This window comes from Vombatus ursinus, unplaced genomic scaffold (genome assembly GCF_900497805.2).
Source record: "Vombatus ursinus unplaced genomic scaffold, bare-nosed wombat genome assembly UNPS02014772.1, whole genome shotgun sequence".
In the NCBI taxonomy this organism is placed as follows: Eukaryota; Metazoa; Chordata; class Mammalia; order Diprotodontia; family Vombatidae; genus Vombatus; species Vombatus ursinus.
This window is the reverse complement of record NW_020954550.1, coordinates 30,539,911-30,562,487: the sequence shown is the minus strand read 5'-3', so window position 1 is coordinate 30,562,487 and position 22,577 is coordinate 30,539,911. Positions and strand designations below refer to the sequence as shown.

Here is a 22,577-nt window from a genome sequence, read left to right as displayed (position 1 = left end):
AAATGCTTTATAGGATTTTTTGCACCTCTCTTTAGTAGTCATGAGGTAGGTAGTACAGTGGACAAAGTGATGGGTCTGGAGTCAGGAAGACCTGAATTCAAATCTGGCTTCAGATAGGTAACAGCTGCGTGACCCTAGGCAAGTCACTTAATCTGTCTGCCTCAGTTTCCTAAAGAGTAAAATGGGGATCATAATGGCAATCACTTCCCAGGGTTGTTGTGAGGATCAATGAGATGTTTGTAAAATGTTTAACATGGTATATAGCAGGCACTTAATAAATGTTTATTTCCTCTCTTTTCCTTCCTGTTTTCCTTCCTTCCTTCCTTATTTATTTATCTATTTATCTATTTATTCATTCATTCATTTATTTCCCAGCCAAAGACAAGGTTTATTAGAACATCCATCATATTGGGCAGACTCTTAAGGAGTCTGAAAATTAATAAGCTATTGGCTTATTGGCTAGATTATAAGAATCTAAGCAGTGTCTAGATTATAAGAATCTCAGCCTCTTCTTTATTTTTTCTTTCCTTTCTCTTCCTTTTTCTTTCCCTTCCTATACTAAAAAATAGAACAAATTCTTTAAAAATAGAGAAAAAATCCTTGGAATACTTTGTCTCTCAATCATTTTGGTTAAGATTAAAATCTAGTCTCGGAGACTCATGACTTCTCAAGAGCAACTCTGTCTTATCTAAAAGATGGAAAGTTCTGATAATATAATCTTTTTCTCCCTCTCTTTTAAAAGATGATGTATCTGGGCTCAGGTCTATGTTGTGTTGGTGCCCTGGCTGGTCTTTCCACACAAGGAACTGCTCGTCTTGGAAATGCCTTGGGCATGATTGGTGTTGCTGGAGGTTTGGCAGCCACTCTGGGAAGTCTTAATCCAAATCCAGAATTATTAGCTCAGATGTCTGGGGCAATGACTCTGGGTGGCACCATTGGTAAGCAGTGAGATGTAAAAACTGAAGAGATCACAACCTTTAAAATGAAGGCTACTAAAGAGGATTTTTTTTTTTTTGCACATATGATATTACACTTAGAGAGGCACCAGATGTGAGCTTATGCTTTTAGCTTGTTGTGGAATTTCTTCATAGGTCTATGAATCTGGAGTTTTTGGATTTTGCCTTTGTGAGGAAGCCTATACTAGGCAACATCCCAAAGTCCCATGATTAGGGAGTACTTCTAGACCTCTGAAGGCACCATCCATCCCTGCCCCATGTTACTGTTTGACCACCCTGGGAGGACATTTAAAATTATTGGTCTAGGAAGTTCCCAGGGCAAATAGGCTTCAGTGGTCTTCCCCAGGGTCCATAAAAAATAAGGCAAATACTGTATCTGTTAAGAAAAATGTGGGCTTCTATTGTCCTCTGATTAATGAACTGATCATAGAGTAGATGTTACTCTACTTGTTACTATAGCACTTGTTTAATTATACTAGGCTTAAATCTTATTCTGCTGCAAAAATGCAGCCAGGATGAAAATTAACCTCTAGCTATAAGCTGGCAGTGGTTTTAAAGTACTATTTTAATGTATTTGTTCCTACATAATCGTTTTAAAAAACAAGTCTAGATATTAATATATTTATCCAACATAGACCTTAATTTTTTTTTGGTAGGACAACATGTTGTTTTATTTTTGTCATTTCATATACCACTTGCTGGAGATTACATGTTTATTTTTGTCACAGGCTGCTTTTGGCCCCTGTGTGTGGGATAGGCCCAGTCTCTTGAAGGACAGCTGAAGGAATGGTTCTTGAACAGGCAATCACAAGGGTCAGGTTTGCTACTGGTCCAGTATGGAAGTTTGATTATCGTGAGTACTGATACTTAGTATTAGTACTGCATAAACCGTGCCATACTGTACCAATAGGTATTCTGTTCCATTACTTTGCCTGTCTGTAGCTGTGCATTTCTTTCTAGATACCATCCCCAACCTGGAAACCAAGGTCCCTGTAGGCTCCATTTGTCTGCTCTGTGGGTGGGTGATAGTGGGAGCTGAACAGGGTTTAGAGGGAAGTACAGAATCATAACAAGTGTGGAGAGGGAGATGCTGATGTTCTAGATTAGGCTAGGGGAGAAGTAGGAATTGAAGGGAAAAGGAGAAAAGCACACGCAAAGTGAGAAAAGGGCATGACAAAAAGATAATATGAACAAAGGAGTGTTGTGGCCTAGATTCTATTTCCAAAGTGCTCTGAAGAGAAAGTGTGTGCAAGAGTGTACCAGAGTGAGGGGCATTCTGGGAAAGTGGCGGAGTAGGTCAGAAATTTCTAGGCTCTCCAGATTTCCTCCACAGAGTTAGTCTGCCACGACTTCTTTGGAATCCCCATGGAATGTGTTTCATTTATTGTAGGATGCTCAGTAAATAATTGGTGATTATAAATAATAATGATGAGTAACTTCAAGTGCTTTTTATGTTTCAGTTATATTTTGTTTTAGTTTGAAAGAGATCAAGCTTTATTTTTGAATTTTCTCTCTCTTTGTTCTTGGGCCTTCACAGGTTTGACGATTGCTAAGCGTATCCAGATTTCTGATTTACCTCAGTTAGTTGCTGCTTTCCACAGTTTGGTAGGTTTGGCTGCTGTGCTTACTTGTGTAGCAGAATACATGGTTGAGTATCCACATTTTGCAGTGGATCCAGCAGCAAACCTCACCAAGATTGTGGCTTATCTAGGTACTTACATTGGTGGTGTGACTTTTAGCGGCTCGCTCATTGCCTATGGAAAATTGCAGGGTAAGTGTTTAAACTTGGAGGTGAATGCAGTTGTTTTCTTTTTCTTTTTGAATTTTAAATTCTTTTGAACTTGTTTAAAGTTTTGGAAGTATCTTAACAAAATTTCTAAAAGTTATTAAAGGAGCAGCAGTTATATAATACACAACTACATTTTCATCTTAGAAGATAACCTGTATTCATCCATTATCATAAATCTCATGAAGGGTTGAAAGAGTTTCTATAAAAAGCATAAGCAAAGAAACGAAAGGTCCCAAAATTTGCCTGAAGTCACAGGTTTTTAAATATCAAAGTTGTTTGTCTCATATTGTGAAGATTAAAAAAAAACAAACAACCAAGGTATTACAGTCCTTAATTAGAGACCTCTTAGAGAGTCCATCAAGGACCAGAGTCTACAATTTGTCTTTTGATCCTGTTCCTGTAGGATAGAATGGGTGGCAACAGAAGGCACATTTTGAAATATTTGTGTGATTGCTGGCACCCTATGTTCTGTGAAAAAAACAAACAAACTAACAAAAATCTTCTACCATAATGTTGCCAAGATGGGAGCATTTGGACCTTCTGAATTCAATCATGAGAATAATAGAAATAGGGAATAAACAGTTTTCAGTGTTGCCTCAAGAAGGCAACTCTCTAGAGATGCTATCTAAACTGCTTTCCAAAATTTACAATTAAAAAAAATTCTTTCTTTCCTTTCAGTAATCTGTTCATTCAACTTTAGTTCGAAACTTCCACAAAACTTAAAAATCACAAAAGAACCTCAAGCCTGAAACTTTCTCATTTTCTCACTGAGTCTTTAGCAACAGTTAAGCAACAAAGACTCTCCCTTGGGCTCCATTGATGTAATCAGGGATGCTCGTGGACAAGAAAAGTCTCATTTAAAGATGCAGTATTGAAGTTTTAAATAAACAAAACCACACTTAACTAGTAATGTGTTGGTCATACCAGAGTAAAATTGCTTTTTAAGATTCCAGGACAGTATTACAAAGGGTAAAGAAATGGTTTGTGTTTCTGATCAAAGTAGGAGGAAAAAAACAGAGTTAAGTTAAACCAGACTCTGAATTTTCCCTGCCCCCATCAAACTTCATTATGAGAAAGCACTTGAATTCCCTTCTGTGTTTCAGTATCCTGTGTCAGAGTCACCGTTTTCTGAGTTTTCTTATGTTAGTTTTACTATATTTTTAAGGGGAATAAAGTCTTAGCAAAATTTCTGGATTCTGAAAAATATATTTGTTTCTAGGAATACTGAAATCTGCCCCTCTCCTCCTACCTGGAAGGCATTTACTCAATCTAGGCTTGCTGACTGCTAGTGCAGGTGGAATAATTCCGTATATGCTTGATCCAAGCTACACGATGGGAATTACCTGTCTGGGTTCTGTGTCTGCCCTCTCAGCCATCATGGTAAGTGAATGGAGGAATGAAATAAGGGCCATTGAAAGTATTCCATGAAACTGTATTCTACTCATGTTTTATCTGTTACATTTTTGATAAGGCTAATTCATAATTCTTTATCTTATTTTCTGACTTCATTTGTCGCTTCTAAAGGTGTATCATGTCTTGAATGTAAATAGCAGCTGTTTCTGTTTTGGCCAGAAACTCTGAGGATCTTTCCCTCCAAGATCAATTTTTTTTTTAAAGAGGCCATTCTCTGCCTCTTTTCTTATTAAGCCTTAATTACTAAATGGGTGCTGCCTCAATCAAACTGAGACCTGTTAGCTTGAAAAGGCCAATGCCTCCCACTGTATCCTGGGCCATCTCCAGTTGTCCTGATCTCCATCTGGTTTATTTGATATAATCCAAATAAAGAGCTATCAGATGCTGTTAAGATCTTTTATCTGAGGAGTAAAGATGAATTTGAAACAAATATCTTGACTTTGAGCTTCTTGAGAGCCTTTCTTTGTATCCCCTGCACTTTGCACAATGCCTAGCAAATAGTAGGTACTCGATACATTTTTGCTGACGAACTGACTGGTTATCATGAAGCATTTATTACACATTGTATTTTCAGCTATCAGCTAAATGTATTTTATTTTATTAAAATGCTTTATTTTTTTTTTATTACATTACTGGTCTGATGTCTTTTGTGTTGTAAAAGGAATTTGGTTGGACTCCGCCTATTTTTCCAAATACTTTACATAGTATTGGGATTAATTGTTCTTTAAATATTTGGTAAAATTTGCTTGTAAAACCATTCTGATATCTTTTGATGTATTTTCCTTTTAATTATTGGATAAATTATTGTGTAAATTATTCTCCTAATTCTGCTTACTTTACTTTTCTTCAGTTCATATAAGTTTTTCCTAAACTTCTCTGAATTATTCAGACTTGTTGTTGTAATATTCCATTTTATATTATAATTTTTTTCAACCATTCCCCAATTGATGGATATCTATTTTGCTTCTGTTTCCTAGTAACTGCAAAAAGAGATGCTGTAAATATTTTTGTATGCGTGGGGTTTTTCCCTTTGTCCTTGAGCTCCTTGTGATGTCTAGTAGTGTCATCACTCTCAAGGAGTTTGCAGAGTTTAGTGACTTTTATAAAGGAAGCTGGATTTCTATAATAATTCTACAGTTGAAGCCATTACCCTATAGGGCATTTAAGATCCAGAAAAGAATTCAGCAATTGCATTGTTCTTCACTAGTTCTGTGTATTTTTTTTTAATTGAACTTAATTGGAGCCCCAACGAGGGAAATCATATTGAGTTGTTAATGGAGATTCAATTTCTTGTGAAGTCTTTCTAATGGATTTACTCTGAGGTTAACTTAAGTGTTTCTCAAATAAAGACTTTCTAGATCTTACCTTTGAGAAGAGATGAATTCTAAAAGAATGGCCTGACTATGAGCTCCTTGAGGTCACAGACTATCTTTTGCTTTTCTTTGTGTCCCAGCACTTAGCACTTTATGTGGAGCATAGTAGCAGTCTAATAAATTTTTGTTAATTTATTGACTGGTTACCGTGAACCATCTGTTATATCTATTATATATCTATGAAGGAAGGAAAGGTACCCCGAATAGTCCCACTATTCCTTTAATCTTTATAAGATACTTCTTAGGATATCCTGAGCTAACTTTTTTAATAAGAAGACTCTAAGCTCCTAGAAGGCAGGAACTGTTTTTCACTTCTGAATTATGTTGTATGGGATAGAGAACTGTCATTAGAACCAGGAAAACCTGAGTTCAAGTCCTTCCTTAAACACATACTGGTAGTATGACCCTGGGCAAATTCTTTAACTTCTTTGTGTCCTAGGCAACTATCTGACTATATGTTGCATTGTTAGATAAGGAGTTTCCTTATCTGGAAGTTCCAGATAACAATGAAATCACAAAACCAGTCCCTGTCTCTTGGTATCCCTAGTATTTAGCAGACCATCTTGCACATACTTGACTCTTCATAAATGCTAGATAGTTGGATTGAGTTGCATGGAGAAGGCCACTAAGTAGTCTTGAAATCTGTGTCATGTGAAGAATAGTCCACCTGCAGGTGTTTAGTTCGGATAAACAAGACTCGGGGAAGGTAGCATAGGACAGGCTAGTGGTCTTCAGGCATTTAGAGAGTCCATTCCTAAATGATTTTAGTGATTCATGTATGATTTTAAAATGTTCGACTTTACTGTCTTGGTTAGAACACTTCAAAATTTTAATCATAACTGTTTTTGTTATTACATTGTCTGAAATTATGATTACCACCCCTGCCCAAGATTTTAATAATTCCATTTATTATAATGGACTGAATGATGGCCACCTCTTAAGATTTCAAATATATTTTAATTCCTTAGAAATATACTTATCCATCCATACTGCAAGGTAGTATTGTTTATACTGTGAATAAACTGTATTCAGATTTTAGACAAGTCATGTGTTAAGATTGATGCTATTGCTCTGATTTGAGGTGTATTTGAGCTATAGGAAAGGCTTCAAGTAGTTACAGTGGTTTTTGACTAGTTAGATTTGTGACCTATATTCAGACTAGTAAAGTAAGGTTATTATTTATATGTCCACCTACCAGTATGCTGTTGTTGAGTAAGTGGGTTGTCTTAAGTTGCTTCTTGCCTAATTAATTTATTGTTGCTTTTCCTTTATCAGGGTGTGACTTTAACAGCTGCTATTGGTGGTGCTGACATGCCCGTAGTTATCACTGTATTGAACAGCTACTCAGGATGGGCTCTGTGTGCTGAAGGTTTCCTTCTTAACAACAACTTACTCACTATTGTGGGTGCTCTGATTGGCTCCTCTGGTGCTATCCTCTCCTACATCATGTGTGTGGTAAGCAAGAAGACAAGTATATGGGGGAAGATATCAAAGTGACATTGAGAATTTGCAATGTAAAATCAGAACATCAGTTTTTTTTTTCTCCTTAGAGGAATATCTGATTTTTGGTTTTAAATATGTTTTTCAAAAAATTTAATTAAGGTCAAGACTGATCTCAAAGAATCAACACATATACTTTGAAAATTCAGTTTTCTTTTGTGATTTTATTTCTTGATGACAAAGGCATTATATTGTAAGTCATTGAATTAAATTGAATTGTTTTCCAAAATACATTTTATTGCCCAAGTAGGCTGTGGTACAAGAGAACCATATTAGTGATTAAAGAAAAGTGATTTTAATTTTACAAATAATTCAGGAGGGAAAATGACTCATTCTTGTTTCTTCAGTTCTCAATATGAAACATATTTGGGCAGTTCATTTTTAAATTTTAATTTAAATTAAAATTTCTTTATAATTTTTTGGGGAGGCTTGCCATAGATATGTTATGTGAAAAAGCAAAGATTTCATTGTTCCTTTGCCCATAATGTAAAATAATTTAAGGGTTTTGATACCTCAAACTCGTCACAAAGTTTTGTAGAACACAAATGACTTGATTTTGATGGTTGGGTTAGGATTTTCATATTTTTAATATTAACACTTACATCACTTGAGATTTCTTTTTATTGATGAAGCCTGATGAAGAAGAAATTTCTAATGTTACCTTGTTAAAATTTTTTTCTGAAAATGGATGTGATCTATTATAAACTAAAACTTTAGACTGATCTTGTTTCTTTGAAAAAATCTTAATGGCCAGCAGGGGGCAGCAAATTTGCATTATTAATGTAACCTGACTTGTTAGTTTTAAAAGGTAGCTGTTTTTACCTAACTGCTGATATAGTAATTTTTCATAGTGTGATAGTCCTACCAGTATTAGCCTCTGTGCTTCCTACCTTGATGTCTCTTTAAAAAAAAGTATCCTCTATGACCTTTATATTTGTCAATAGCATTTCTCACATAACTCTCTCTGATCCATTCTTCTATTCTTCTTAGTTTGTGTAATAACTGGACAATCTTATCCTGTAGGATAATAGTAAGGAATCTGTAGCACAGCTATTCTGCAATGGCTTCTGAAACAATTATGAGAAGCCATTCCTGCTGAATATATATTTTTTTCATTGGGTGTCTCATGACATCTCTAGCGCTCCTTTTCTTCCTTTAATTCTGATATTCCTATTTCTTTTGTTTTCTTTCAACTTTACCAAGTCTTCAGTATACCCATTCATTGGGATAAAGTGTCCCACTTGAACACTTAAGTGAGAATATAAATGTAACATTAGCTAAGATCACTCCAATATTCTATCTCTGGTAGTATTACCAATTTGCAATAATTTGCTTTTAAATGTATATTTTAATTTAATTCTTAATGTAAAATTTATTTCCTGCTCAGTTTTACTGAATTCTGATACTTTTTAGTTGATTTCCTTTGGTTTTTATTTCATATTTCTAGGTGTAAGAAATGACCTTGCTAAGGAGGTGCTTAGCAACACATGGGAGGGAAATTGGCAACTCAGTCAGGAAACCACAATAAAGGCACAGTCTTTATAAGTAATTGTTTAAAAAAAGCTTACGCCAAGGAAAAAATACTTAGGAAGAGCAGGCATGTATTGCTTTAAGCAAACCAGATATAGGAAAATTTAGATTATCTTGCATTTAAAAAAAACCATATATATCGTGTGTGTGTGTATATATATACACACATACACATACTCACATACGTGCACACACAGACAGTTCTTGCTTTACATAAATTCGAATTAGGAAAATTCAACTTCCCAGTGCTGGCCAAGGCTCCAGTTCTGTCTCTTCTTGGTAGGTGCTGGCTGCAGAGGTGGTGGTGGAGGCCTCAGAGGTACAACCCTGGGGACCTCTGTTTAGGCTACAGGGCCCTGGCACTGAAGCCTTTCTGGCTTCAGGGACCTCACAGCTGCAGAGGGGGTGAGGACCCCATGAAGCTCCACGAGGGGAGGGGATGTTTGCAGAATGGTCCTTAAGCGAGAACTGTATTGGAGACTAGGTCTCTCTATCTTGCTTAGGCAGGAACAGGAAGTACATCTACCACTCATGGGCCCAATCCCACTGCTGATAGGTCTGGAAGCTTTAACATACTCCATTTCTGACCTGGACTAGTTGATCTTTTCTTAGGCAGCCTGATAGCCCCCTACTTTCAGGTCTCACATATTGGTTCTGGATTTAGTATGGACACTCAATCAGCTTTAGCTGTCATACTTCTCAGAACTCATGAGGTCAAGCAATTTGCCAGCCTCAGCAGCAGGGAGTACAGGAGTGTGTTACCATGTCAACCTTGAAGATATAGTGAGTATTTATTTTACAAAGAGAATCTTCACTCCATAAAAATTCACCATATGATTCCTTTAGTAAGATTCCAGAGTGCATTTAAGATGTGATTCAATTTAGAAAAATTAGATTTATAAACAACTGGTCTGGAACATTTCTGTGGGCTTAGCAAATGTGTTGTGTCCAAAATATATTCGTTAGTTTTTTTTTTTTTTTTTGGTTGGGCAGTGGGGGTTAAGTGACTTGCCCAGGGTCACATAGCTAGTAAGTGTTATGTGTCTGAGGTCGGATTTGAACTGAGGTCCTTCTGAATCTAGGGCCGGTGCTCTATCCACTGCGCCACCTAGCTGCCCCCTATATTCATTAGTTTTTAAAAGAAATTAATAATTCATTTATTTTTCATTATTAATGGCATTATGCATGAGGTTTAGGTTCTCAGGTTGGCTCACATTAAGATCATTTTGCCTATAATGCCTCTCTGCTAAAGTACAGGAGGTCTTCCACACTTTATGTTACAGTAATGAAGTGGAAAAATAGGCCATTTCCTGCATGGCATGCCAAAAACACATTTCCCTATGTTTTGTGGTGCAGTAAATAGAGCACCAGCCTGGAGTCAAGAAGACCTAAGTTCCAATCAAGCCTTAGACACTTAATAGCTGTGTGACCTTGGGCAAAGTCACTTAACCTCTGTTTGCCTCAGTTTCCTTAATTGAAAATTGGAGATAATAATACCATCTACTTCCCAGGGCTGTTGTGAGGATCAAGAAGTGAGATAATAGTTATATATATATTATCATATATTATAAAGCACTTAGGACAGTGCCTGGCACATAGTAAGTGCAATGGAAATTTTAGCTATTAGTATCTAACATTCTTCCCATTCGTGAAGTTCAAGGGTAGAGATATGGGCTGATTGAGAGTAGAGATGGCTTGGGAATAAGGATCTGGGGAAAAGTGTGGGACATTTCCTCCCACTGGGACCCCTGAGGAGGACGCTTCTTGGTTTGCTTTGTGTCTTTTTGTGACCCCTTTTTTGTAATATGGGGAAGCCCTCGCTTGCTTGCTTGCTTTCCTTCCTGCTGTCACTACCTGTTGTTTCTGATTAGAATTTTTTTTCCTTTTCCTGGTCTTCTTCCCTGTGTTCCTATTCCAGAAGCAAGCCCTTCAGAGACTTTCTGAGAGAGAGAAAGAGGGAGAAAGGGAGGGAGGGAGAGGGAAAGCAAGGAAGAGAGAAGGAGAAGAGAGAGAGCGCATGCATTTGCAAAAGGAAACGTGGTATGAATAAAGTGTGGTATAGTAGCAGGAGTATTGGGATTGGAGACCTAGGCTCAAGACTTCATGTTAACATTTAATTTGGAAGTGTGATTATAGGAAAGTCAGTCTCTTTGAGCCTTAGTTTCCTCATCTCTAAAATGAGAATAGTGATATGTATAGTCTCTATCTGATAGAGTGGTTATGAGGAAAAATACTTTGTGAGTCTTCATTCTTTGTGTAACTATGAGTTATTACGCCTTTCCTTTTTTCATTTAGACCTCATGATGAAAGACAGAGTTACACCTAGGTGCAGATAGTGTGTCTTTGCACCCACAGGACTAATATAAGACTTGTTTGTACCTCAGATGAAGACCAGATTCTCAGTGATTTGGTTATTTCATTATAGGATCCAGAGACAATTTGAGAGCAGGATAAAAAGGAGGATGTGGTTTATAAACTTCCGGCTGGCAGGAATGGTTTCCTCTTTTTATATTTAGAGTCTTGTATGGAGTAGACGCTTCATGAATGAATGGAAGTGAAGGAGCTGAGGAGAGTCACCAGAGCTGGGGCAGTCAGACGAGGAACAGCCTTCATTTTCTTTCCCTTCAGCCTTCGTTTGGTCCTACCTTTGCCCTTTGTGTCCCTGAAGAACCTATCCTACTGTACCCCTAAGGCAAGGCATAAAAAGAGTTGAGTGGTGACACCTTAGTCAGCCCCCGCTAAGTCAGAGACAACAGCTTCATTTTCCTTCTTTGCATAGTGCTTCTCTTTAAGGTCAGTGTCTGTGCTGGTTGGGCAAAGGAAGATTTTGCCAAAATGTTGCCACATCTTGGAGTTGTCTAGAGGATTTAGTCCATACTTCCTCATTATGTACTATTTGTTGACACAGTCAAAAAGGCAGCAAAATGAAGCATTTTGTCAGCTAAAGCAGATTTTATGCATGAGGAGACTGTTTTAAGAGTAATTAACACTTAGGAAACACGGAGAGAAAGATGCTCATGCATGGTACTTCATGGTTATTGCTGTGGCTGAGGTCATTGTAAGACTTTCCTTTGTTTTCAGATTCATTTCTAATAAAATGTGTTTGTTTGGATTTATGTGAATTAGATTCTGTAATAAAGTACAATTTTTATAATACATTATATTCACTTGAAAGGACTCTGTGTTTTTGCCTTTCTGAGGAGCCAAGGACTCTTCGGTATTTAGTTCAGTGGTCACAGGATATCACTTAAGTGGAAAAAAATTACTTTAACCACTTAAGTGTCTTTAGAGCATCCATTGAAAAAATTACAGTGTTGCAATGGTAAATTCACAGAAATGAAAAATAATTTAGTTTTTAAGAGACCACATGGAATCACTCTAACAGGGTTTTAATTGTGGGTACATGTTAACAAGTGGACTTGATTGTTAAACTGCTATGTTTTTTTACTTCCTATTTCTTTCTCTTCCTTAAATGTATCTAGACATTAGAACACTTTATTAATTAAATATCTACAGAACTCTCTCATTTCTTTTCCTTCAACTCCATTGAGCTTATTAAGAAAAATAGCTCATTTTAAGTAAAATTAATTTTATCCTTTCATAATGGTGAATTGGAGTAAACTTCCAACAAATGAATTATTCTAACCTACAGCAATGAAACAAGGCCTTTTTTTTGACATTACTTTTTTCCTAAAATCTTTCCCCCAAATTTACTAGAAAATATACACTTAAATTAAAAAAATACCTGTATCAGAAATAGCTAGGTCTTTAAGTAGACCACCTACCATGCTCTGAATGCATCTTGTACTTTCTGACCTCTCTGCCTCTCATGCTGTTTCATGTGTGTGGAATATCATTGTGCCCACCTGAAAAGCCCATCTCTTTCCTGGCACTTTTCTTGATCCTCAGCCAGTATATTTGACCCTTCTTGTCTTCAATCTCAAATAGAATTTGATCTGCACATTTCTAATCTAATGCATTTATTGAACATAATTTTGTATTATAATATTTTATATTATAGTTTTTTATATCCCTCTCCCCATACCAGATTTTGAGCTCCAAAAGATTAAGGACAACATCTTTAGTCTTTGCATCTCTCCTAGGATTTAGTATAGTGCTCTATATGTTGTAGCCACAAATAAATAAAGTTGTTGAACTGTCTTTAAACCACTGCTTAGGGATGAAAAAAATAAATTGCTTACCCATTTTATTGATTTAATTGTAGTCACAAACAGAACTTCCAAGAATGTCCCTAAACAATTTAAAGGGAAATAGGTTAGAGGCCTTAAATATATTCAGCCTAGGTTTTTGCCTGGGATTTAGTTGTAAGCCTGGGATTTAGTTGTAAAAAGATGAATCAAGGATTTTAATCTTAGTGGCCCATTGTGATAAGTAACCATCCTTAAATAATTAAAAACAATTTTTTTTACGTGGACCCTTGAGTACTCAAAAAAACCTTTACAAGGTATTCCAAATTTTACTTAGAGTGTCATAATATCAGAGAAATTTGCTAGAATTCTGGCTCCTGTGGAATGCGCATTTGCCTGGTGAACACACTCTGACTCAAGCAATGGACTGATGTTGGAAGATCAGAGCTTAAATCCTGCTTGTGACTCATACTAATTATGTGACTAGAAGCAAGTCCCATGTAACCCATAGTGTCTGAAGCAGCTCTCTAAAACTATGAAGTTATAGATGAGTTGTCAATTTTCATCAGTGGAGGGAGTTTCCACACTAGGAATGACCTCAACTAAAGAATTCACAGATCTGCACCAAAAAAACCAATAACAACTACTTTTGGCCATGTTCTGATCTAATGTCATAAATTTAGAGCTGGAAAGGACCTTAGAAGTCATTGAGCCCAACACCTGTATTTTACAAATAAGGAAACTGAGGCCCAAATATCTGAAGTGACTTTGCCAAGTATTACCTCAGTTTAATACTGAGATTTAAACCCGAGGTCTTCTGGTTTCAAAGCCATCTCTTTTCCCAGCTGTGCCGTGCTGTATTTGTCAGCTTTGATATTGGTGCTGCGTGTTCTCGGACTGCTTTTAATAATTTGGCTTGTCTCTCCTTTTTTTTTTCTTACTGTTATATCTGTCAAGATCTCCTAAACAAAATAAAATGTCATGCTAGCCTTTGGATAGAAAGCTGTCTCTTTTCTGCCATTGCAATGCTTGCATTGTAAACCACCAGATTTTTTTAGAGGGAGAGCCTTTTTTACATCCTGAAACTCAGTCAACTGTAAAGCATCATGGACAGGTCATGAATAGGAAAAATAGAATGGGAATAATTTTAGAATTATTCATAAAGTTAGCAACTGAATTATGGTACCATAGTGCCTTCGCATAGGACCAGTAGTCTTTAGCTTATGTAATTTGTCTTTAGTTTTAAATCCTATGCACATCCTTTTAAAAACAAATATTTTTTATAGGCATTTCTCTGTTATATGTTGCATAGTATTCTAGTTGAAAAATTGGTGTGCTGCATGTTTTGGTGACTGAAAATATTTAGAATGGGAAACGTATATAGGCTTAACATAAAAACAGATAACGAACATGCTTAACTTTAAGTAAAAATTTTGGGAGCCCAGTAATGCCATATAGGGCCTCATGTCAGAAGGGATTCATCAGAAAAAGTGAGAGGGCTGTACCTACTCTTGATGACAGGGGGCAGCATTACTCCAGTGAAACAGCTTGGGCCAGTTTGCTTTTCCCCAGTTCTCTGTCTCCACTTTGCCGCTCTGAGCAGTTCATGGTGAAGGATTTACAGGGAGTCATCTTGTAAAATTCCCATTTCCTGTGATTCCTTGCTATCACTGTTTCACACTGCTGGAGAATCTGTACATAGATCAGACAGACCATGCCTAATCAGGATTAAGACAGTTAATGGGTGTTGTCTGAGGTGGGAATCTGTACCAAGCTGCCCGTTTGCATCTTATCTTTTATTGAAGCATGCATGGAAAATGCATATCTGTGTGAAGGTGATAGTCTTAACAGATGAAAGTAATGTATATTAAAACAGCTTGCTTCTATCTTCTGAAGAATATGATTTTTTAAGCAGAATAAGCAGTTTTGTTCAGTTTAATTTGTCATCTGCTCTGAAACTCTAATGGTTTTGAATCCCAGGCCATGAATCGTTCCCTGGCTAATGTGATCCTTGGAGGCTATGGCACTACTTCGACAGCTGGTGGGAAACCTATGGAAATTTCTGGCACACATACTGAAATTAATCTGGATAACGCTGTTGATATGATAAAAGAAGCCAATAGCATCATCATTACTCCAGGTAAAAATAAATGAGAAAAAAAAAAGGAAACGATGATTTCTTTTTAAGAGTTCTTCAGAGTGGAGGATTCCTTTTTCATTCTTGATAATTAAAAAAATTAAAATAAAAAAAATGAAGAATTCATTTCCTGAAGGGTGGCACCCAAGTTTTGAGAGTTGCATAGAGACCAAGACAAATGCCCCTTTAGGTTCCCAGTGAATAGCTTGACCTTATTTGTTCATTTTCATTTCCTTTGTTTATCCTATCAGTTTTCTGAGCCTGAACCATCTGCCTTTAAGTGGTAAAAATCAGCCTTTTGCAGTCTTGCCATTCTTGATCACAGTGATAGTATGGGATTTCATCTACTGACTTTTTTTTTTTAAAGGCATGACAGAATTTGCAAAAAAATTATTTCAATATCTTAAAGATATATGATTTTGTCTTGTCTGTTTATAACTTAATAAAGTTAGAGAGTTTTCTGAGGCTCAATTCAATCAATCAGTCTGTCAATAAACATTTGTTAAGTGCCTACTGTGTACCATCAAGGAAGTTGAGTGACTTGTATACGATCACACAGATAGTGTTAGAAGCTTTGGATCTGAAATCAAGTCTTTCTGACTCCAGATCTAGCATTCAATCTGCTTTGTCTTTCCAAGGAAGCTCTGTGGGTTGCCCTCTGGAAACTTCTTTAATTGATTTTTTCTGAGCTGCTTTGTGGTTCCACAGAAACTGTAATTTTAAAAATCCACATGAATCAAGAGTTGTTATGGTACAGTAGAAAAAACATGAAGGGGCAGTGAGGTGGTGCAGTAGGAGCAGTTTGGTGGCACAGTGGATAGACTCTGGCCCTGAAGTCAGGAGGACCCAAGTTCAAATCCAGCCTCAGACACTTGACACTTACTGGCTGTGTCACTTAACCCCAATTGCCTCACCAAAAAGAAAAAAAAGAAAAAAAAAAAAAGAAAGAACACGAGACCCCAAACCGGAGATGTTCTCTCTTCTGTGCTAATGCTTAGTTGCTGTGTGACCATAGATCAGTTATTTAACCCCTTGAGGCTTCGGCAACTTTATCTACATAATGTTTCTCAGACTGTATTTTGTGGAATCTTGGGATCCTACAAAATAATTCAAGGGATTATACTAAGAGGATCGAATGAGATGATATTTGTAAAGTGCTTAGCATAGTGTTTGGCACATGTCAGATGCTTAATTAATGATAATTATTTTCCCTTAATAGTATAAAAAAACACTCAGCAACCCCATTTGCTTAAGCTTCTTGACAGTAGGAATTGTTTCATCCTTTATAGTTGAATCTCCAGCACCTTGCATAGTGTTTGGCTCATAGCAGATGTTTAATACATACAATAAACGCTTGTCAATGGTTGTCTATTTTGGTTATGCTCAATGTTCACTCAGTAGGGAAAAAAAACCCAAAACATTGCAGTTGGTTTCTTACTGGCCTAGAATCAATCATTTTACTACTCAATAATAAATGATGCACTATCACTGAATGGATTAATGTGTGTAAAATAATGATTGCCTATCAATTTTTACTCAAAAAAAGCTTTTTTTTTATGCCAATACTAATTATGAAATTTTGGATAAAATCCAAAGTTTAAAGAGATGAAAAGGCAGAAGTACTAATAACTAAGATTTTATAATGAAGGAAACCTGCAGGCACCACATTGAAGTACCATATTCCATGTACAGAAGAAACACACTTGATAGTAACAGATTTCAAGTTTGGTCTGACTTCTAGTCATCCTGATGCACAGTGTGTGTATGTGATGTTACCAGATTTTAATAAATAGTTCCATGGTCCTGACAGATTTACAAAAGGATTAATGAACAAATTCCAGTTAACAAAGCTCTCAAATTTCTTAAGTGAAAATGTGATGAATGAAAAGCTTCTAAAAATACTAGCTTATTCAATTCGACAAGTATTTCTTATGTAAGTAAAAGAGAAAATGAAAACTGTTTTGAAACTTTTTACAAAGTAAGCCATGCCATATAATACATTCCCAGTTATAAAACACAAATAATAAGCAATCACATCCACAGTTTTTTATGATATTAGTTTCAGAAAATATAAGATTTTTAAAAAATCAACCTCATGCTGTTTGATAAGAGTAATAGTAATGTTAAAAAATGAGATTTTATTGCAAGGTTATTGCCAAAGTTTTATTTTTGGGGGTTTAGCCACTTCAGAAAGTTTGAGGATCATTGAATTAGTTGACTTAAAGCTTCTTCTCAGGTCTGCCCCTCTAAGAAACTGTGTTTTATTTCATTATATTTTGAAAGAACTTTGTTTTCATCAATACAAGTACTTGCTCCACTGACATAGACTACTGTGATCAAAATAATTTGTCATGTAGTTGTCCATCCATTTAATGACCATTTTAGAACTTGGCAAGGCTAATCCTTGGATAGCAGATAGGCAGTCTCTTGCTATATCCATGGATGAAGACATTTTGGCTCCAAGGCTTATTAGGGGATACATTGGACCCAGCATTCCTTCCACATTATGATGAGACTTCTGAGTAGGACTTTAGATCTCTAACAAGCACTCACATATATCGCTGTTAGGACGTATGTGTTGTACTTTGAGACAATTTTTTGGTGGTATCTTCAGTATCCTCTTAAGGTCTGAGTTTAGTAAGAACCTACTGATTTTTCAAACTGGAAGCTTCTTGTTTTGTTTTGTTTTTTTTTAAGTAACAGTTGTCATCACTCATACCGATCATCTAAAATAAAATACAAAAACATCTTAGTTTCTAGATGAGCAGTCCCAAGTTATAACCTCTTTTTTAGATTAAAATCTGAAAAAGACCAAGCTAAAACTTACTTTCATTTCTAAGTAGTCCTGGAATTAATTATTCTTTGTTCAGATTAAATAATTTTTGAATTGGAAAGTAAAATGGATTTCTTAAATATAGTAGTAACTAGAATTATTCTAGATTAGAAATATTGTAGATTAAAGCAATTAATTGTTATATATTCTTAAATGTTGTAATAAATATTTCTTACAGGCTATGGTTTATGTGCGGCTAAAGCACAGTACCCTATAGCTGATTTGGTAAAGATGCTTAATGAACAAGGCAAGAAGGTCAGGTAAGTTAATTTATGAGATCAGGAAGTAGGTATAAGGATTTTTGTATATAACATCCACATCTCTGTCTATCCAGCTCTCTATGGGGAGTTATAAAAGAAAGGAAAAGAGATGACTTTTGTTTTCTTTGAGTGGAAGTGTGGAGTGGTCAGAAAGACCTGGTCTTCATTCTCACCTCTTGACACAAACTGGCTATGCAACTTAACTTCTTGATGCTCTCCATCTAGGCAACTCTGAGACTTTAAGTTGCAGAATAGGTCCTGACATGTTGGTTGAGGGTGTTCCCTTATCTAGGGATTTCTTGTACCAAAGAAATTGCCGATTGGATTCCTATATCCTTTGTTGTCTTTAAGATTACACTTAGGTGTGATCCCAAAGAAACTGAGTAGACATTTTAAAAAATCCACTTATTCAATGGTTCTGTGATTTTTATTATTCATAATATCGATTATTAATAGCTAGGAGCATAAATCTAAATATGACAACAGCTTTAAAAAAGAAATGTTTTATCGTACCTATCATCAGTAGAATTGTTTCTAAAAATTGAGACTTTTGTTTGGAGTTTAACTTTTTTGGTGGGGATGTGGGGAGATAAATGATGGGACTTGCAGACCAAATTGTTTTCCATTGTTTCAAACTAGAAATAACACAAGAAATAAAAGCATAATCATGTGCAAAAGTGTTAGACCCCACCAGGCTACACCTTAATTGTGGAAAAGGCTGCTTTGACATATTCACAAATACATAGAATATATCTCTACATATCCGTGGAGATATCTGTGTATTTGCCAGGAAATCTGGGTAAGGTAAGATAAATGTCATAATTTGAAACTTGAATGAAGCATCAATAAAAAACCAAAGAAGACTTGGGCTTGCTGGTGTCAAAAAATAGTGGGTTTTGGGGTTTGTACCCTGTGGTACCACAGTTTGATTCTACCAGGAAAATATTTCTAGAATTCAGCCTCTTTTCTCTAATTTCCATTGATATCATCCTGGGACAGGCTCTTATTTTTTTCTCCCTTGATTATTGTAGTCAACTCTTAATGTATCGCCTTCATTTAAAATTATCCATCACAGCACTGCTGCCAAACTAATCTTCATTATTATATTCCCTATAATCTGATAATTACACTTATTGGAGACACTTTATGTCGTTGGGAGTATAGCATTTAGGCAAGCGGTTATCGATATTCTTTTGGTTGTTTGTCTTTGACAATAATATGGTAGAGATTTTTTTTGTTTGGTATCTTCTTCTTTAGATTGTCTTGAGAATCAATTTCTCTTTTTCCTTAAAATGTTGTCACCTTCACATAGTTCTCCTATTTGTACACAAAGTCTAGTCCTGCTTTTTCACATTTTTGTTCTCCTTTAATGACATTTTTACCTTCTTTAAAAGCACATCTGGGACTGTGATTTTAGTTCAGATATGCTAACTCCACTGAGCATGATGGTGAAAATAGTTCGTTATAAATATCTTTTCAGATTTTTTCCATCTTTCATCTGTTTATCTCCTCCTTCTAGTTTCATCCTTAAATGCCCCTAAGATGACTTGACTTAGTTGAGTCTCTTGCCAAGTTTCTTTAAACAAGTTTTTCCTTCCACGGTTTCTTGTTATTTTATGATACACTACTGCTTATTATTTTCCATCATTCTTTTCTGCAAGGTTTTACAAATGAGATTACATTATCAACTGGTGCTGTATTTGGGTACAAAGTCTCTACTTGTCAACTAAATCAAATGATTCCTAAAGCAATTTTTAGGCTCTTTGGGTCTCCTCCTCATATTAGTTGATTTACTACAGTCACACTAATGAAAAAAGTTATTATAGTTGGTGCCAATGTCTTTTACTTAATCTGTTTCCCAAATTTTGACATCAATAACTTATTCAAATAGGTCAGGTTGGAGGTTTAATCACTGTCATGTCTTGATCTATAGAGGCCACACAGTGGCATGGTGGTAGTACATACAAGTTGACCTTGTACTTAGGAAGACTTTGGTTCACATGCTGTCCTTGACTTAAGTCTTGCCTGTGCGATGCTGAGTAAGTCACTTAATCTGTCAGTGCCCCAGGCAACTTTCTATGGTTATCGAGTTACAGATGAGTTCTATTGGTAGAGAAAATTTCCTCACCAGGATTTTCCTATATCAGTGAAATCATAGGTCCAGGACAAAAAATAGTTTTTTTCCCCTCAGTTTTGTTTCTTTAGCTTTGTATTCATTTCAGTCTTTGTTTTAACAAGTTGGTGGTCTGGTAGCTGATTCAGGACTGACTTTCTAATCAGTAATGAGTGACTTCCTATCTGTTAGAATTCATATAATTTTTTGTGATATTATTTGATGTTTATTATGTTCTGTGTCTTCTGTTTTTTTTCTTTAAAAAAAATCATGATATATAGGCCTGAAGTTTCTGTGGAAACTACAAGAACTTGACCTATCTCATTTCTTTCTTTTTTTTTTTTTTGAGAGGCAATTAGGGTTAAATAACTTGCCCAAGGTCACGCAGTTAGTAAATATCTGAGGCTGGATTTGAATTCAGGTCCTCCTGACTCCAGGGCTGGTGCTCTATCCACTGTGCCACCAAGGTGCTCCTGTATCTCATTTTTTAATCCTAAACTATATTTTCTAACATTTTTTGTCATGCTCATGTATTCCTACTTTAGTGTTGAAGTTCCTAGTTCTTTAGAGTGCCAAATGCCCAACATTTCTATGATGCAGGTAGCGGGCATACTTGGTTATCATCATGTGACTGTTAGAAGCCAGAGTCAAAGGGGTGGTTGACTTTCCTATTTCTACATGAGGCGCTATTATAAAAGGTATAAAGCTGTGCTTTTCTTATAGTCATATTCTTTCAACTTAATGATTCTTTGGATTATTAAGAAATTGACAAACCTAGAAATGGAAAAGATGAATAAAGAATCTTTTTTATTTCCCTAGAAAAGGAAATATATTGTTCTTTAGTCAGTTCACGAGGTTAACTACTGAATTCTGTCACAGAATTTGAATATTATTGAGGCAAAATTGGTAATCATACTAAAACAAGATCATACTTAAAAAAGAGTTTCTTGTAGTCCTAGGGAAGGGGATTTTTGTTCATGTAGCATACTTCTTTTTTTTTCTTTCACTTACCCATGTAAGTGAAGTGCTAGAAAAAATTTAATCTATTATTGATCTTTAAATGGATAGATGGATTCAAAGTTAGAAAATGTTAGGAAGATATTGAGCCAATTTGAGAGAAGGTGAAAGAAAACAGCAGAATAAGTGGGACTGGGAAGAGTGGTTTGGGAGGAATTGAGTTCATATGGAGAGGAGGGGAATTTAAGAATTACAGTTTTAAACTAATTTCACTGGTATTATATGGGAAAAGTAATTGTTTGGAAGAAAAAAAATATTCCCATGGGCATACTTTGTATTTTCTTAATTTTAAATTTGGTTTTCCCACATGTAATTTACGTAACAATTAATCAGGTATTAGTTTGATTCTTGGTATTTTATACACATTTTAGGACATTCTTTGGTTTAAAGCATTTGTTTTCTAGGGTAGGAAAAAAAGTTGTATTGTTTTTCAGTCATGAGAAGATCAGTAGCTCATTTTCATCTCTGAGACATAAAAGGAGAAATAAATGATTTGATGCTTGTCATTTATGCATTGTATTTTTTTCTTTTTGCTTTAGTATTTTTGGGCTGTCAGCATGGGCTGTAATAGATTTATGTAAATGTTGCAGCTGAAATCTGTAAGGCCTTCTCCTTGCTGATGTGGTGACAGTGCATCATCGTGCTTCTACTTGGTTTTCCTTCATAGCATCTGTGTGGGAGTTTTCCATTTAAAGGAATCATCAAAAATAGGATTTTTTAAAAAAAATGTTTCACCTAGCAGGTCATCCTTGAGTGGAAGAGATTCAGATGATCTTTAGGAAGCTATGAATACATATGTATATCTATGAATTTTTTTTTTTAAAGGGGAGGATGTCTGAACAAGAGATGACTGCAGCAGTTACCTCGTGTTTTAATGAAATAAATCTGTATTTACATTTTGCGGTAATTTGGTCCTTTCATCACTTTGTGGAGCTCCCACGGTGTTCATTGAGTACAGCTGCTGGGCCCTTTGGTTTCAGGAGGTCTGCTGTGCCTCAGGACCCCAGCATGCCCAGCATCCAGATGTAATGACACACTTGCACACATCCGTTGTGGAAGAGTGCCAGCATGGACATAAAATTGTCATCAATTAGTTATGCCCAAACTGTGCCAAGAAAAATTGCATCTGTCATACAGTCTTTCTTGCTTCATGGCTTATGATTGATTTAGAGACACTATTATTTTTCTTTACTTTATCCCTAGCCATAACATGCTAGCAAAGAGTTGAGATAATATAATATGGCACATGACATTTTATGACTAAAGCTTATTTTAGAAAGCCAAGAGGGTTCGGGAGCTCAGATTTTCTTTGGTAGCTGAATAGCATTACCTCACAGCTGCCTGAGAAGCCCTTGTGGCTTGTCTGTCTTATGCTTATACTTTAGTAGAGCTTGGTAAGAGATATCCTTATGCTACAGGACCACTGGACTTTTATGCTATAAACAGATTAAACTCTAATACTTGTATCGTTGAGCCAGATAGCCCATGCCCAATGAATGGATGTTTGG

General features: G+C 35.9%; 1 protein-coding gene across 2 annotated transcripts in view; it reads left to right on the top strand.

Annotated features, from left to right (window-relative positions):
• Positions 1–22,577, top strand: part of NNT (nicotinamide nucleotide transhydrogenase) — a 113,091-nt gene that overhangs the window by 59,568 nt on the left and 30,946 nt on the right. For both annotated transcript variants that reach the window (XM_027863491.1, XM_027863492.1), the window contains 6 exons: positions 743–938; positions 2,494–2,727; positions 3,965–4,125; positions 6,807–6,986; positions 14,690–14,849; positions 17,858–17,939. In XM_027863491.1, the coding sequence (XP_027719292.1) occupies positions 743–938; positions 2,494–2,727; positions 3,965–4,125; positions 6,807–6,986; positions 14,690–14,849; positions 17,858–17,939 (1,013 nt within the window). The remainder of the gene's footprint in view (positions 1–742; positions 939–2,493; positions 2,728–3,964; positions 4,126–6,806; positions 6,987–14,689; positions 14,850–17,857; positions 17,940–22,577) is intronic.